Here is an 18,743-nt window from a genome sequence, read left to right as displayed (position 1 = left end):
GGCGCGTATACTCTCACTTTTTCTGACGTGTATTGTCATTTCCATTTTGCTCTTGCAAATCAATACGGCTTTTAATTCGTTTATAAACATACATGATGATGTAGACGTTAGAAGGAGATGTCCTTCTAACGTCTTATTGATATGCTGGAAAAATATAGAAAACTATATGCTGGACAAAAAACCTTAAAAGCTCGCGAGCATAATTTTGAATTAAAATAAGATATATACGTATATTGAAACGTATAGAAAGTCATATTATTTAGTAATGACTTATGAAAATAGAGGATTTCAAAGTCCAGATTATGATGACATGTAAAGAGGATGATATCGAAAAGTTTTTGTCGCTTGTCAATTATTTATATTGTTCGTGCAATAAATTTCGCTGTATCTGGCAAGCAGGGAATGCGGGCGATACGGCCCCGCCAATTAGCATGGCATCGATAGGCGCACCGATGGTGTAACATAATTATAGTACAGATAATTACCTTTTATACCTACACATTCAGACAACTGGATGTGTTACCTTGATCTAATGTAAGTTAGGTTGTGAATGTCGCTTCGTGTAAAAACCAGGATCCTATATAGACAGATAAGTACGGATCGGATGATCTGAGGGCATTTCCTGAGAAATGAAAAGAAACAATTATGAGCTGGCATTGATGACTAGGTTATCTCTTTATGGCTTCAGTACACCAAATGCAGGACTGCTGTTTAAAAATGGGCATCTTGTTTTAACCCAGAAATTAATTAGGTACTTCATATCCAAATTGAAAATAAATCTGGTAGATCGCGCCTACGACAATGCGTTTTGTGTATTTATCTATACTATATTATAAAGCTGAAGTGTTTGTTTGTGTGTTTGAACGCGCAAATTTCGAATTGAAAAATTATTTTTGTGTTGAAAAGACCATTTATCGAGGAAGGCTTTGGGCTATATAACATCACGCTGCAACTATAAGGAGCGAAGAAATAATGGAGAATGTGAAAAAAAACGGGGAAAATTATTCATCCTTGAGGGCTTCAATGAAGCCCAAAATAACTATTCCGCGCGGACGGAGTCACGGGCACAGCTAGTCAGTCATATTTTCCTTGCCTTTTTTAAGAACATCCCTACGTACATATAACATCCAACTTTTTATCTTATATACCTATATAAAGTAAGAGCTTGCCTCCTTATAGTTAAAGCTCTGTACTATCTTTATTTTATAGCCCCAGCATCGGATGTCACTTCTGAAATGCAATGCTTATCTAATCTGTACTTAATGAATGAAATGCTACCACTTCTGAGGGCAAATAGGCCGCAAACAATATGTAGTAGGAATGAGCTTTGAACTAATTACAACTGCGCAACCCGGTCGAAATGCCAGAAAAACACCGTTTTTTACCGTTTGTTAGCGTTAATTCCCGTTTGAATAAATGAATAATCATGCAATGCAACGCGAATGTATTAAAGTTTAACTACAGGCCTATTCGTTGTTAAGTTTTACTTACATACATATAGTCACGTTTTTATCCCTCGCGGGGTAGACAGAGCCAACAGTCTTGAAAAGACTGATAGGCCACATTCAACTATTTGGCTTAATGATAGAATTGAGGTTCAAATAGTGACAGGTTGCTAAAAGAAGAATCCCAAGTTTATAAGCCTATCCCTCGTAACGTTTTAAAAGTAAATAATTCAAAGATTTTAACTGTGAACCGAGATCGTGGCAAGTAAAATTATACTTACTCTGTATGTGCGTAATTTCGTTGTTTTATTTAGAAAAATCCTTGAATTAATAATGACAACCATACAGAAATGAAAAAAAAATTCTCAATTCTAAAAAAAAATTTTTAGAATTGAGAAAAACGCCGTGCTCATAAACAATACAATTATATAAATGAACATAACTATTAATAAGTAGAGTTAGATTTTATATCTTACTCGCGAAACAGTGATTCTTCGCATAAACATTCAAATGACACACTTTAATCCATACAACCGAAGTAAGTAAGAAGAGCTATAAAGCGGCCTATTCACTACAAGTCTATTGAGAGTCGTATAAAGCCGTTGAACTCGCACAAAAACCCAGTGCAGTTGATATCTGCCGCATATGCATTGGATGCAGCAATTTTCACATAATTCATGAGACTGAATAATGCTGAATATTCATTCGTCATCGGTTGACCTGCCATTAATTGTTATAGCCAACTCTTGACGTGTGACATACGGGCAAACAGTTAACCATACAATGTTGATAACTGTGGTTTTTTTTTATATTGCCGTGTGATTCCCGGCACCGAAACAAAAAAGAATAGGACCACTCCATCTCTCCATCTTTTACATGGATGTCGTAAAAGGCGATTAAGGGATGGGCTTATAAACTTGGGATTCTTCTTTTAGGCGATGGGCTAGCAACCAAGAACATGCAATGCAACATCATCAAGCCAAGAAGCTGAACATAGCCTATCAGTCGTTTCAAGACTGTTGGCTCTGTCTACCCCGCAAGGGATATGGACGTGACCATATATATGTATTATGTATATTATGTATGTATTTTTTTATTAATAATAAATAAATATAAATGGGACAGATTACACCGCTTGAGTTAGCCCCAAAGGGAGTTCGAGACTTGTGCTACGAGGTCAATAGTTTGAATACAGAGTCAGTTGGACTGTTAAAGGGTTACGAGATACTAAACACACATACTACACAACGATATCATATTTTATAATAAATGCTTTTGTAGATAAACATCCAAGAACCAAGTCAATCAGAGGAAGTGTGTTTCTCATCATGCCCTGACCGGGATGCAAACCCGGGACCTCTGGTGTCACAGACAAGCGCACTACCGCTGCGCCACAGGCCGTCAAAATTGACTACTTTCTATCCTACTTAATAATAATATAAAATATGAAATTTTGTAAGGATGTGTGTTTGTTATACTTACACGAAAAATCAACTAGGCGGATTTGGATGACGTACACGGGTCGAATATAATCTATAATAACATATGAAGTACTTTTCATTCTGAAATTCCTGGGGGAGCTAAACTCCGCGGCGCAAGTACTTTTGTAATTACGCCTTAATCGCGGGGTCGTAAGCCAGAGACTACTATCCACTTGTCACGTTTCCTGGGCACTTGTACTAACCAGTTAGAGGTCTAGTAACACCTCATGGCTATTTAACTACTTATGAGACGGAGATGAGAAAAAAAGTCGAAGGAATACTTGACATTCAGAAAACTGGATGAACCATATAACAACATAGGTAAGGCATAAGGGAGTAGCTTGGAGTGAGCACAGGACTCACCCAATCCAGGATTGTTGTTACTCGCACTCCAGGCTGTTTTGAGGTTAAGATGGATGAGAACTCCAGGATTAGAACTCAACCAAGACACATTACATTAGTTTGAATACTAACCAGTGCCCTTACGGTAAGGGAAACATCTTGAAGAAATCTGCACAATCAGGCGACTGGATGTGTGACCATGATAAAAAACCGAGTTTAGGTTCCCCTGCAAAGGTTGCGGTGGTCAGATGGGAGTTGCTTCGTGTAAAACCCTGGCTCACTTAATCAAGAGCGTACCTCTGGCTATAATTTTTTTTTCTGTTTTTCTTTTTCTACTTACATATAATCACGTCTATATCCCTTGCGGGGTAGACAGAGCCAACAGTCTCGAATATACTGAAAATCCACGTTCAGCTGTTTGGCTTTAAGATAGAATTGAGATTCAAATAGTGACAGGTCGCTAGCCCATCGCCTAAAAGGAGAATCCCAAGTTTATAAGTCTACCCCTCAGTCGCCTTTTATGACATCCATGGGAGCGAGATGGAGTGGTATTCTTTTTCTATTGGTGCCGGGAACCACACGGCATATTTCTTTTTCTTATGGTGCAATAAAGAGTCTATCTATCTATAGAGAAGAAGTTGGCAGGATTCAGCCAGGACTAACGCTAGGAAGAACATTATTATGAACATTGTATAAATCTGGCCAGAAGATTATCGCAGCCGTGTGTTCACGGCAAATGTTTTATGGATGAAACCTTCGATTCGCGAAGCCCATCCGCATTTATTACAAGGCTCGTGTGAATAATGATTTTTAGGTCAACTCTTCACTTCTAGATGCGTCCAACTGTGTTGTAAGTCAATAGTTTGAGTATTGTTTTAGTTATTATTATGTAAAACGCAAACATCATCATTAATTTAATGCAATTTTGCTGATGTGGCAAATATAATATAAAGTAATTTGTTAGTTCATAATAATAATGGTATTCATTCATAATATTCATGTTACTAATGGTATTCGGTCGATGAACTTCTCACGTCTAGAATCACTATTGTTATTACATCCATTTCCAAGATTAACTCTACTAACTTCAATGTTAGACTGCCTACTTACATAAGTACCTACGTTAACTTTCATGTTATTTCCAACCAAACAGTGGAAACCGCAGATTGTTTTTAAAATAAACCGACTAATTTGACACATAATTAAACACAACAGTCGCATAATGGAAAAAATAAATTCATAATAATCGTAATAATGTTAACAATTTGTCATATTAAGATCCATAATATAGTTTTTCTTACGTTACAATTGTACAATTAATAACTTTTCTAAAATATAAATAAAGATAATACGTAGATAAAACTGATAAAATCGAAATTGTCTAGTTAGTCATGTTTAGTTAGTCCTATAAATTATATTAACAGATTTTTCTTTCCAGACACGAGAGAGACTGGCTTCGTGAATGCTATCACGGCGGCCGGTGTCACCTACGCCATCACCAGGGCATGCACTGCGGGGTCCTTACTCGAGTGCTCTTGTGAGAAGGTGAGGATGGATCGTTATAATTCGATAAACTACACTCGATACTCTATTATCGATACTGAATTGGTTATTGCTAATGAAATTGGTGTCAAAGAACAAGCATTGCGCGTGATAAAAGTAAAGTCTTATAAAGCTGAATCAGAATAAAAGCAAACCTCGCCATATTCCTTTAAAAAAAAAAATGAATAAAAATACTGAACTGACAATAATGATTAGTTACCTTTACATTTACCTCTATATAAGAAGGTACCTACATTATGTAATATAGTTTTTTTTTTCAATTTTTTTTACTTTTTTCAATAGTTCGATTTATATTTGACAGTAATTCCCTATTGTCTTAATAATCTTTAATTGGTTTCTACACTACAAAATTGTTACATACTTCCCTACATGTAGAGCGGCGTATCAAATAGACAACTCAAATTTCGAACATGATTTTATTTTGTAGGGTGCGCTGAAACCGGCCAAACTCATTGCACCGCCCATGGTTACCCTTATGCCTTTTACATACCATAGTTTATGTTATTTTTTATTATGTTCAATGAAGTTAACATTGTTTCTTAGGGAGCTCCCAAACCCCGCCGCAGTCGCAGTGGAACAGTCACCGCTCCACCCACGGCCTCCGATCCCGACTGGCAATGGGGAGGATGCAGCGACAACGTCCGCTTTGGACTCAAGAAGTCCAGGGAATTCATGGACAGCCGATACAGGAAGAGGAGCGATATCAAAACCTTGATCAAACTCCATAATCATAATGCTGGGAGGTTGGTTAGTAAGAGTTTTATTTTGGATATGGTGTTCTTTTTTTTGTTTTGTCGATTTTAATAACGATCGTGAACAACGCAGACAATGCAAAAAAAAAACAGACAATTCAAAAGTTCAGATTCGCCTCCTTTTAAAATCGAATACTCCTTTTATAATCGACTTTCTCGAAATCTATTTGAGAAACAAAATCTTTAACATAATTTACAAGAACCAGGACCGAGTTTTTGTTTTCAATAATTTTGATAGAAAAGCACGCGAAGGTTTTGTTTTCTAGGTAAGTACACACTTAACAAAACAAAACCCTTAACCCTATAACAATAAAAACTGTTGCCAATTCTTATCAAACAAAAGCGGGATACGAACTAGAAAAACAATAAATTCCACTTATCTATGAGGCGTTAAAGTCTGAGCTCGGCTTATTTCTGACTTCAAATGAAGGCTGTATTCACAATAAAATAATGGAAACAAAGTTGGTTAATCACGTTGAAGTAAACTGTTAATAATGACTTTCTTTTTAAAGTTAAGTGTTTACTTCCCAATGCATTATTAGAAACAATAGGAGAGTCCGCTTAGATATTAAGCCCGTGCGCATAACAATACATTTTTTAATTTAATCCTCTTATTCAACGCATACATTTCTCAGTAAACTGTTCCAAAAACTAAACTACTCAATAAACAAAACAGTTTTTGAACATTACATTAGTTTCCAATATGTTAGTTCCAGAAATAATCCTTCCCTGTCCAACGAAGCCTGAAAATATATGAACTCTTCAACATATGAATCTCATCGCTCTCCTTTTTTTCGTAAACGGTCATAACGCTACGTTGATAAGGATCAGTGTAGTTATTGAGATTCGAAGATAGTGACAAACTATTGCCTAAAACCAAAATACCTAGTTTATAAGAGTTTCCCTAAATTGACCTTTCAAATCTGCAAGGGCAATACGCACAGCAAGCACACACTACGTTTTTTTATCATCAAACTAGCAAGGAAGCTTGCAATGGTTGAAACTAGTTATTCCCTTTGTATTAGTATTTTTAAATTACCACAAAAAGAGAAAAAAAGCTTAATGGGATCCTATGCTCTATCAATCTGGTAGGATTAGTTACCTAAATATCGTAACAAGTTATATATAACTAGTTAGATGTATACATCTAACTCGTAAAACTAACCTGAAGACTGTTGTAATCAATAAACAAAAATCTTATTTGTTTTAGGCATTACGAAATAATATGAGGGTGGAATGCAAATGCCATGGGGTATCTGGATCCTGTACCCTTAAGACCTGTTGGTGGCGGATGCCCACCTTCAGAGAAGTTGGCGACAAACTTAGAGATAGATTTGAAGGAGCTGCCAAGGTAAATGGAACAAATGTATATATGTAACTTTACATGCTACCCAATATCTGCTTGTTTGGTTTAAGGTTTATATCTTGAAGACTAGATTTTTCAAGTTTATCGAACTCATTCCCAATAAACGTCAAGAGATTTCACTCTCTAAATAAAAAAAATTCTTAAGTCCTAGTCCGACCATGATGAAACCGTCCTAACAGTACTTTTTTTTAAGGTGATATCAAGCAACGATGGCGAAAGTTTCATGCCAGAGAGCCCCACACTAAAAAGGCCGGGGAAGAAGGATATAATATACTCAGAAGAATCACCAGACTTCTGTATGCCGAACATGAAGACTGGATCACTCGGAACCCAAGGTCGACGATGCAACTCAAGTTCGGTAGGAACCGACAGCTGTGATCAGCTCTGTTGCAGAAGAGGGTATAAAAAGACGACCGTGAAAGAGACTGCTAACTGCAATTGTCAGTTCAAATGGTGTTGCGAAGTGAAATGTGACACATGCCTTGTGAAACGGGATATAAAAACATGCCTGTAATGTGATAGATAAAGTCTTAAATGTTTAATATTAAACGGTTTACTTTTATTAAATTTTTAATATCCCCTAATAGCAAAACCATATTATTATAACGATTGGAGCGTCAGAGATCGAACGTTTAACACCTACTGTGGCCAAATATGTGCCAATATGTAATTCTTTTCTAAGTAATATTTAATTGGTTATCGATACTCTTAAGCTGACTGAAAGCATCGTGAGACAACCTGTACATTCAGGCAACTGAATGTGTGTGTAGTGTAATTTTGATCCCATATTAGTTAGAATTGCAAATGTCAGACATGGGTAAAAAACTAACATATCCAATCCTAGATCATGGTTATCGGCCGGGACCGGGACTAAGGCCAGAATGATAATGATGAACAGAACCATTTCGAGTAAAATGGCAAACGGATACACGCATATTATCCATTTACACGCATATGATATATTTTACATTATCCAGAACACTAAGAATAAAACGACTTAAATGAGTTCTATTTCGCTTTGCTGGTTTAAGAAAGGAAAAGAAGAAAAATCGATTAAATTATTGGTTTCTTGCAAATTGTTATTATATAATCAATACGCTTCATCTGTGCTGTCTGCTGGATCCAGTCTTTTTACTTCTGCAGAATTTTCTTCTACATTTGAAGTTTCTTTGACAACCGCTTCTTCTGTTTCATAGATTTTAATTGTTTCGGTCTGTGTTTCAACTTTATTATCAGGTTTACCTAAATATTTATTAGGTTTCGGTCGAGGCTTCGGTGAAAAACCAGCATTAAGTGTATAATTTTTCAAATTTGGACCTGGTTTAAACATTTTTTGGCAATCAGATGTTTTTAATAGTTTTGATCTGGATTTTGATATGTAATTGTACATCATCATTATCTTCAATTTATCTGTGTAAGTGAATCCTTGGCCATCGCCTATTCCGTCTATTACTGGATACTGCAATTTGAAAGTTAACATGAATTTAATAAATATTAATTATATTTTCATTTGTAAATTTTGCTAAAACAGCAAAATTACAGTAATGATTTTTTATTGGTTTCTGCAGTATAAAAAATTAAACAATAAAAAAATATAAGGTAAAATTTCAATAATCAGGTGATTTGAATAAAAAAAATTGTATGAACTCAACAAACCTTGGGCTCAATAGTTGCAAAGCCGCCTCTAGAGTATTTGTACAAATCATAGTGACCTGCACTGTAGAAGTCGTAATCGAGATTGTGGAATAACCATTCGTCATTTCTAAGCACTTGAAATAAGTACTTCTTATCTAAAAAAAAACAGCAACAAGCACGCTTTAAAACCTAGATTTACACTTGTAAAGAACAGAAGCCATGGGGTAACAAATTACAACGTAATATAATTATAATTGAATGGGAATGGAAATAAATGTTAGTTATATACAAACATACCATTACCGGAAATTAAAGACAAATCAATGTAATTAAATAGGTAGATCGCTAAAAAGACTTAACACACTATATCCTAAGAGTTAAGAATCAATGTTAATAGGTAGTTTGGACTTAAGAAAAAAAAGGAAAAAAGATACCTGGCAATATGTTATTAAAATTGACGGTGATAAAATCATCGCGATTGGGAGCTAAATGCTGTGGAGGAACACCAAGTATTGCTAACGTGGCTTCGTACAGCTCGCCATTAAACGGGCTATCATAGCCCAGCACTACTTTCTGCAATGTGAAATAATCATTAAAATTATTTGAATAGGTATTGTGTAGGTATCAGAAAATTCAATTAACATTTGATAGTTCCAGAAAAAAAAATACTTAAAAAGTTGTTTAAAAGTAACAACATTGGTAAGGTATGTACGATAGTAAGAGCTGCAAAAAGGAGAGTATGAAAATATACCTGAACGCCCGTGTTCGTGAAATCTTTTGTGGTACATCCTCCAGATTTGAACACGCCACGTCTGTTAAGGAAGAACACCCAACGAGTAAAATCGTCTTTGGGAGGATTAAACAGTTTCATAAAATACACTCCGGTAGCGATATTGACCGACTCAAGAAAATCTTCTAGTTTTTTACGAAATTGTTTATCTGAAAGTACAGGGGAGATAGCGAGAATATTGAGTATGTAAGAATCATTTATTTATTATAATCATTAAACAGTTTGGATGATAAATTTGACATGTTATTACTTAGGATGTGTAATGAAGTACTAGGAGATAAAGAAGAACTTTAGTTCTTACCAAATGAAAAAGTGTCGACGTAGTATGGAATAACTCCTTGGGGCCAGATCTTTAATTTAGCCATTTCTGCTTCAATATAATCGAAACCAGGTTCATTTTCATCTATTGTACCAATACCATTGCCAAAATCTTGATTGTATAGATCAAGTCCAGCATTGCCTGCAATATTTAAAAATTGTTAAGTTGTTTATGTATTATTCATTTCAACTTATAAATCTACTCGTATGATAACTATGTATTTTTTAAGAAAGCACCAAAAATATTAAGAAAGCCAAAAATAACAAAATTTAATACTAAATAACTTACCATTTATATAAATTATTATCAAAAAGAACAGCCTGCGACATTTTACTCGCATGCATTTCCACATTATGTTATCGTACTACTAAGAACTTTTTCAACATTTTCCATTTTACAAACTATAAAATATTGAATCATAATAAATACAATCGCATAAATAAAAATATGAAAAAGTGTTCAAAGCAATACAATTATTTGGTTTTAAAAGAAACCTTGGGTTAATTTATAAGAGTCTACTCGACTTGTTACTCGTGTTCTTCCGTTAATATGCATTATTCATTCTAATATTTCAATGTTTGGATAAATAGGTACTATACCTAAATTGTAACAGATATATAATTAAAAACGTCGATATATAACACGATGACTGAGCTCTTCGTATCTTTGTTAAAATAATGAAACATTTAAGAAGAAATAAAATAACACTTTTAAAAGTTGACTGATTTAATTTTCCTTACAAGTATGGATTTCGTTATATTACAAGTTGTTGGTGCTCTTTACTTTTGAATAATTAGATGTAATTGAAACGTTTGTTAAGCGTTGTTAAGTCGCACCACCATATTGGTAATCATCGCCTCTTTGATACTCATCATTATACTCGTTATCTTCAACTTTTGGATTATCTGGATAATTATTTTCTTCAGGTTGAATATCTTCACTTGGTTTTGCACTATCCGGTAGTCCTAAATATCTATTAGGCTTTTTCCGTGGCTGTAAAAGCTCTTTCCTTGATTGAAAACTACGGAATCTTGACCCTGGTTTAAACATTTTCTTACAATCAGACTTACGCACTGGTAGGAGTTTGGCGTTTGCAATATAATTATACAGATATCTCATTTTCAAGATATCTATAGCACTGAATTTCTGGACTAGTCCCACTTTTGGAAAAAGGGTGATATTATCAGACTGAAAAACAACAACTCGTATAATATATTTAAATTAATCAAAATTGGTGTTGCACAATATTGTCAAAACTATATGTAACTTTGAACATACATACATACATACATATGATCACGTCTATATCCCTTGCGGGGTAGACAGAGCCAACAGTCTTGCAAAGACTGAAGGCCACGTTCAGCTATTGGGCTTAATGATAGAATTGAGATTCAAATAGTGACAGGTTGCTAACCCATCGCCTAAAAAAGAATCCCAAGTTTGTAAGCCTATCCCTTAGTCGCCTTTTACGACATCCATGGGAAAGAGATGGGAGTGGTCCTATTCTTTTTTTTTCGAATGGTGCCGGAAACCACACGGCAACTTTGAACCTAAGTCCAAAATTTTTAAACAAAAAAAATATAATTTGTCAAACCTTAGGCATTATTGTTGCTTGACCATTCAAAGTATGCTTGTGAAAATCAAAATGACCAGCACTCTGAAAGTCGTACTCAAGTTCATGGAAAAGCCATTCATCGTTCCTCAAAACATCAAACAATCCGAGTTTGTCTGAAAGAATTACGTAAAATTACACCAGCATTACCACTAGTTGTAATTTTTTATGTACAACTTAGGTGTCAGTTGTCCAGTTGCTGCCTTACCTTATCCTTGATTTCATGAGATGGAGTGATGGAGTAATTGTAGTTTGAACGTAAGACTTTCAAACTACAATTATTCTTCTAACTAACGGACCAGTAGTGGGCAAGGCAGTTACTTACCAGGCATGATATTATTTCTCTTTATTTCTATAAATTCATCACGATTGGGCGCGTTGTGTTGTGGAGGCACACCCGCTATTGCCAATACTACTCTAAAAATGTCACCATTTCTAAAGCAGTCATAACCTAAGACGACTACCTGTAAAAAATTGTTATTCGTAAATCTTTGGTCTCCTACATTTTCTGAAGAATATTAATAGATTTTTTTAGTAATACGTTTTAAACATTTATGAAGAATGAACTGGAGCTGATTTTGTTTTAAGCTATTCAACTGCAAACCATAAATGAAAAAATTTGCAAACAAACTGAACTTTCACTGAACAATAATTGTGTTATTCAAAATTTATAAATCTTGTAGGCTTTTCTTTTCATTTTACATCTAAAATCAATAAAAAGCACATGATAAGTCTAATAAGGGGTATAGGCATAGCGATCTATGTATAATTTGGCATGTTCCATCATACGAGTATAGTTTAGGGGTGCACTAAGAGAGGACTCCGAAAATTCCCTAGGGAACAGAAATTGAAGGAAATATTTGGCTCCGGACGTTTTCAAATTTAAATTCAAATTTCTTTATTTTTCTCCACAATCTAAACATGACACAGACTTATAGTAAAAATTACACGGTTTAACAGTTTCCATAATATACCTATATATAGAATTTACCTGAACGCCTTCAGTGGTGAAACTTTTAGGCGAATAATCGTCTGTGTTGAGAGCTCCTCGTCTATTCAGAAACATAACCCAACGAGATTTATCGTCAGGTGGTGCCCTGTGAAGCTCTATGAACTGCAGGCTTCCTAAATTGTTGACGTTCTCTAAGAAATATCTCATTTGGTCACGGAAACCTTTGTCTGAAAAATTATTTATGTACGTTAACAAATCTAGTTTATACATCAAGATTTATGTAGGTTGAGATATTTTCATTTGTAATTTGCGAAAAAAATACAAAGTTTTTTCTAATTAAAAAAAAAATTGGGTAGTATGAATTTTAAATTTCGAAAAGAAAACGACGCTTAGTTTAACTTTATACGAGTATTAAGATAAAATACCTCTATAAGTATTCTTACCATAAGATACTGTATCGATGTAGTACGGAATAATCCCTGTTGGCCACAACCGTAACTTGGCAATTTCTTTATCATCAAAATCAAAGCCTGGGGTATTTCTGTCCATGGTTTTGTCATCAGGTGATGTACTTATTGCTGAATAAATAATCATAATATAGATATTATCATAAATAGCTACATATACCTAAGATTCGAAGACCACATTTAGTTAATTCGAATTGAAACTCAGAGTAACAGGTTGGTAATAACGCATCACCTAACAGAAGAATCCTAAGTTCTGTTAACAAAAGCAAACAATATTAATACATATAATATCACATCTATATCCCTTGCGGGGTACACCAAGCCAATAGTCTTGAAAAGACTGATAGGCAAAGTAATAATATACCTAACCTAACCTAACTCAATCTTACCGTAATATTGGGTAGGTATATACAATTGAATGCGATACAGCGCAAGAATAGTGCAGGGATCGTGGCAAGTGGATATGTGGTCTCTGCCTACCTCTCAGTAACAGAAGCGTGATTTTAAGTTATGTATAAATAATAATGCAGGAAAAATATAAAGCAATATTCTTACGATTAGACAAAGGAATGTTAAAAACTTCTCTCGGTCCTCCATACTTCCCTTTGACTTCATAAATATTTTCTAGAAAAAAGAATAATTTAAGTTTATTGATATTTTACAGTTGGGTCAGCTCAGGTTAATCTTTATAGAATATTGATAATATCATAAAAAATCTTTTACCGTCAACATATATAAATAATGCATTTCTGCGGTTGTTATAGCTAAGATACTCGTACATACCAATATTATTATGTCAGAAGTAAGTCTATCTATCTGTCACACCTTCTCGACTTATTTCTTAGGTTTTTGATAATCTTAATGTTAAAATACCGGCCACCGTTGCCTACTACATAGAAGAAATTGTTGGTCCATAAAGAGTTAGTAAGGACTTTTGCACTTAAAACGCAGTAACTAATACTTACCATTATCATTGTAGGAGCCTTTAATTCTGAACGTCCAATCTGCAAATCACAACATATAATCACGTCTTTATCTCTTGCGGGGCAGACAAAACCAACACTCTTGAAAGATTGAAAGGCCATCTTTAGCTGCTTGGCTTAATGATAGAATTGAGATTTAAATAGTGACAGGTCGCAAGCCTGTCGCCTTAAAGAAGAAACCTAAGTTTAAAAGCCTGTATCTTGGTCGCCTTTTACGTCATCCATGGAAAAGAGATGTGATGAGAGTGTAAAGTTAAAAAAAAATAGATTCTTTTTCTATTGGTGCCGGGAACCACACGATAAATTTAAACAAAATAATAAGCAACAAAAGCTTTATCTGATGGGTAGACTCCCTCCTGGTGTTATGTTCCCGATTCCACCATCACCTCCCCAAGGAAGAGAGCCCGAGTAGCGCCTTTTTGACCATAATCCGACATTGTTTAGATCAGGTTTTTATACGAAGCGACTCCAATATGACCTCCGCAATTTTTTCAGGGAAACTCAACTCGCGTTCGGCACATAGTTACACATTCGATTGCCTGAATGTGCAGATTTCCTCACGATGGTTGCTCTCGCCGTAAGAGCATCGGCTAACAATCAAACCAACAAATCAGAAAAAGGCACGGCCGCGGTGGGATTCGAACCTGTACCTCAACATGCGTGTCGAGCATTTTTTAATCGGGCACCTTATGGATTCCACCACCTCAGACGCTCAGGGCATGCCTGAGTAACAATAAAAAAAAAGATGAAAACAAAAGTAAAAATAAACCTAACAAAGTTATCAAAGAGATATACCTACGTGTAATTGTTACGAAACATTTCGAGATCTTCGAGGCTGTACTGCTTCTACCATAATCATCACGTCTATATGGCTTACGGGGAAGACAGAGACATCAGTTTTGAATAGAACGAAAAGCCACGTTCAATAATGGAATTGAGATTCAAAAAAGACAGGCTGCAAGTCCATCGCATATAAGAACCCCAAGTTGGAGTCTGTGTGTTATATAAAAATAAATAACTTACCGGCACTGATTCCTGAAAAAATGCATTTAAAGCAAACTTAATTATGTATTCAAAAAAATTCAAAATAAAAAAAATATTCATTATTTATTAAGATTTGACTATGTCAAATCTTTTGGTTTCACAACATTGGTTAACGTCAAATAAATTACTTAAACCTAAGTTTACTGCCGCTTCCAAGGCGTCAGTGCAGAAGAAGCGGTAACAAACTGCACTGCAGCATTTTCTCCAACAACGTCAACTTCACAACTATCCAAACTTATAATAAAGATGTATTGTAGCAAGTTCAAATATAAATATAAATAAAATATAAATATATACGGGACAAATTACACAGATCGAGTTAGCCTCGAAGTAAGTTCGAAACTTGTGTTACGAGATACTAACTCGACGATACTATATTTTATATAACAAATACTTATATAGATAAACATCCAAGACCCAGGCCAATCAGAAAAAGTTCTTTTCTCATCATGCCCTGGCCGGGATTCGAACCCGGGACCTCCGGTGTCACAGACAAGCGTACTACCGCTGCGCCATAGAGGCCGTCAAATATAATCTTCCTCCTGGCGTTATTCTCGATTACATCTTCACCGCTCTGGAGAGGAGACTGGAGTGTGCCCTTGACCATGCTCTTGGATTGGCTAAGTCAGGTGTTTACACGAAGCAACTATCATCTGCCCTTTATGGGGAAACCTACCCCATATTGGCTCATGTTGTATTTATGTACTGTACAAAAATACAATCTCAATAGAATCTACAATCGGCAGAAGAGCTAAAGACTAAGTTTATTTGGATAGCAAAATAAAGTGGTAGGTTGCTACATTCATAAATCACGTTTCTTTCCCGGAGGGGCAGGCAGAGACTATATCTGCACACTTGCCACGATCCCTTCACACTTTCTGCCAAAAGGTCAGGTCAAGAGTCCTACCCGTAACCGACGACCTTGCATGTTAGGTTGCTAGCAATACATACATACATACATATGTTCACGGCTATATCCCATGCGGGGTAGACAGAGCCAACAGTCTTGAAAAGACTGAATGGCCACGTTCAGCTATTTGGCTTAATGATAGAATTGAGATCCAAATAGTGACAGGTTGCTAGCCCATCGCCTAAAAGAAGAATCCCAAGCTTGTGAGCCTATCCCTTAGTCGCCTTTTACGACATCCATGGGGAAGAGATGGAGTGGTCCTATTCTTTTTTGTATTGGTGCCGGGAACCACACGGCAGCTAGCAATGGTATATCTAAAAGAATAATCCTATAAATACAGCTTGATAAACCTATAATATTACAAATAAGTGCGTTTGTTTGTCCGTCTTTCACGTCACCACTGAACCGATTTTCATGAAATATTGCAAAATAAAGTGTGGTGTACCTAAAAGGACAGAGTTCTTCTAAAGCTAGTAATAAATACTTTAAATTAAATGAATTGTATATTTACGTCTTATTTCTACGGAGTAGAGGATTAAGAAACATATTGATAAATCACTTAACCACATTGCACCGTTTTACAGAATAGAAATAGTGTACTGTATCGATAACGTAGAACAATACTGTATAAAACTTTCATGAAATATTTTATTTCCTCCAATAAAATGTTTGTTCTTTTTTTATAAGCATTAAAAGTGAATAAGGTCGTTTTTGTTTTAGGAATAGTTGATTCAAGTTTCTGTGATACCTACGTTGAATTGATTCCTTATTTTACTTCTTAATTTCTATCTCATATTTTTGGTAGAAATATCGTTATAATTGGGCTATCTTTCCTTAATTTTGGCAAATTTGAGCATTGGTCCAAATAACATAAACCGACTCTTAAGATCATGGTCAAAGAGCGAAGCCAGTGGGTTGAAATGTAACCGGAACTGACGCCAGAAGAAAGGCAAAAAATATGAAAAACAATCAATCCTTGATTGACTTATGAAAAATACTTACATAGATATTATCAAGCCTTCCTTGCGGGCAAGACACAGTCTTGAAAACACTGAAAGACTGTGTAATGATGGAATCAAAATTCAAACAGTGACAGGTTGCTAGCCCATCGCCTACAAGAAGAATCCCAAGCTTATTGGTCACCTTAGTCGCTTTTTACGACATCCATTGCGAAGTTATGGAGTAGTAGGAGTAGCAAAGTATCGGAAACCACACGGTGCACTACCACCATCACACCATTACTTAAATATATATAATACATTACGGCATTATCCGTATAACACTGACACCCGTAACCTACTCACATTGCACTCGGGCCGAACAAGTAATATGCAGAAATGTTCGCGTGAAAAATTATTCACGCTATTTCAGGTACAGCCACGCCATACGTATCGCTTATGACAGATTTCTCAGTTCATAAACTTCATAAACATAAATTTTCCAACGTGAGCGATACCCGTGGGAATGCGCCTGCGGCCCCACGACCACCAACACCGATCGACTTTTCACTCTCGACATACACCACCAACCAAATATAAACCTTAAAAACTTGATAGCTGCGTATCCTTTCCAACAACTGCAAAAGATTTGCAGAAAATAAAGCTGTTTCAGAAAATTGCAAGCTATCAAAAAGACCTCAACGCAGCTGTTGCGCAATGAAACAAAATGGCTGATATCATAGAATTATGACAGTTGTTATTAAATTAAGTAAAGAGGGAGTATCAAGTGAATGAAATCATTCAATCTCAATTTAGATCAAGAATTACACTAAAAGTAATTACCTACCGTACAAATACTAATACTGGGTGTGTAATAAAACATAGTAACCTAAAAAATATATTAGCAATACCAACGCTAACATCTACCTACTACTAAGAATACTCTTCAAATGGACAAATATACTTATTACGAACGTAGATTATGAAGCACTATTTTGATTCATCCCACGACACTTTATCCTCAACCACTTTTACTTATATTCTATATCTATATCAGTGGATATTCTCCTGTTTTAATTTAAACCACTAACTACTTGATAGATAAATAAAAACATAAAACTGTTTCATAATAGTACTAAATCTAAATTGTTATTATAGATATATGCTTAATAAAAGTTAACAAAGTTTAAATTGCAACTAATGTCCCTTCTAGATGTCATAATTCTAAGGCTGAGATTATGACAGTTGCTTTTAGCAGTGCGCGCATAAATAATCGAATGAAAACATCATCATATATTGAGCAGTGGACATCTTGGGGTTGTTACTTTGCGTCTTATTACGTATCGGAATGTGACTGAGATAGACTGCATTACTTAGGATGGCGTATACTGTAGAGTGAAAGAGACACAAATAGCAGATTGCCGATAGCGATGGTATCTCCTTCACGTAATAAGTGTGGTAAAGTTGAGCATACAAGAAACTGAGACATAAATGTCTAATGGACATGTTTTGTTCTTTTTCTCGTAAGAATCTTTTGTATTGCCCTTAACATTTTATTACGAGCTTATACATAAAATCACGCCTCTATTCCAGAGGGGTAGGCAGAGACTACATCTTTTCACTTGCCTCAATCTCTGCATACTTCTTTCGCTTCACTCGTCGGTTTCGGGTACTCTTGAACTGACCTTTTGCCAGATTCATCCTAGTCTCTCGTTTACTTGGTAAATTTTGATCGTATATAAGATCATTTATTTACCTGACTGGAGATCCAATCCTAGACCCGATTTTTAGTAGGACTAGAATTGATATTATAATCAAAAAAACATTATTTCGTTAGTCGCCTTATGTGGATATCCTAATCCACTTTTTCTCTACCATCGTTTCTAGATATTAAAAAATGTTACTGATGTAAATCTTTCAAAGTATTCGGATTCAATAAATTTAAATAAAATATCCGGAATATAAAAGGGGAAACTGATTGACTGACTGACTGATATAAATGCTCAGCCCAAACCGTTGGTTCTATAAGTTTGAAATTTTGAATGAAGTTTCTTATGGAACCACAGGATTTCTTCATATGAAAATAAAATAAAATACGAAGTATTCGATCAATTTTGTATTTTTAGTAACAACTAGGTAATCAA

The 18,743-nt window shown here is 35.2% G+C and overlaps 1 protein-coding gene across 1 annotated transcript in view; it reads left to right on the top strand.

The window, feature by feature from the left end:
- LOC106143041 (protein Wnt-6) overlaps positions 1-7,493 on the top strand; it is a 38,016-nt gene extending 30,523 nt beyond the window's left edge. The window contains exons 3-6 of the mRNA XM_013345012.2: positions 4,707-4,813; positions 5,375-5,578; positions 6,794-6,934; positions 7,143-7,493. Coding sequence (XP_013200466.1) covers positions 4,707-4,813; positions 5,375-5,578; positions 6,794-6,934; positions 7,143-7,463 — 773 coding nt within the window. The 3' untranslated portion in view covers positions 7,464-7,493. The remainder of the gene's footprint in view (positions 1-4,706; positions 4,814-5,374; positions 5,579-6,793; positions 6,935-7,142) is intronic.
- The last annotated feature ends 11,250 nt before the right edge of the window (positions 7,494-18,743 follow it).

The sequence above is a fragment of the Amyelois transitella genome, chromosome 2 (assembly GCF_032362555.1).
Source record: "Amyelois transitella isolate CPQ chromosome 2, ilAmyTran1.1, whole genome shotgun sequence".
NCBI lineage: Eukaryota > Metazoa > Arthropoda > Insecta > Lepidoptera > Pyralidae > Amyelois > Amyelois transitella.
Note: the sequence above shows the minus strand (reverse complement) of the source record. Positions and strands in the feature narration are given on the sequence as shown.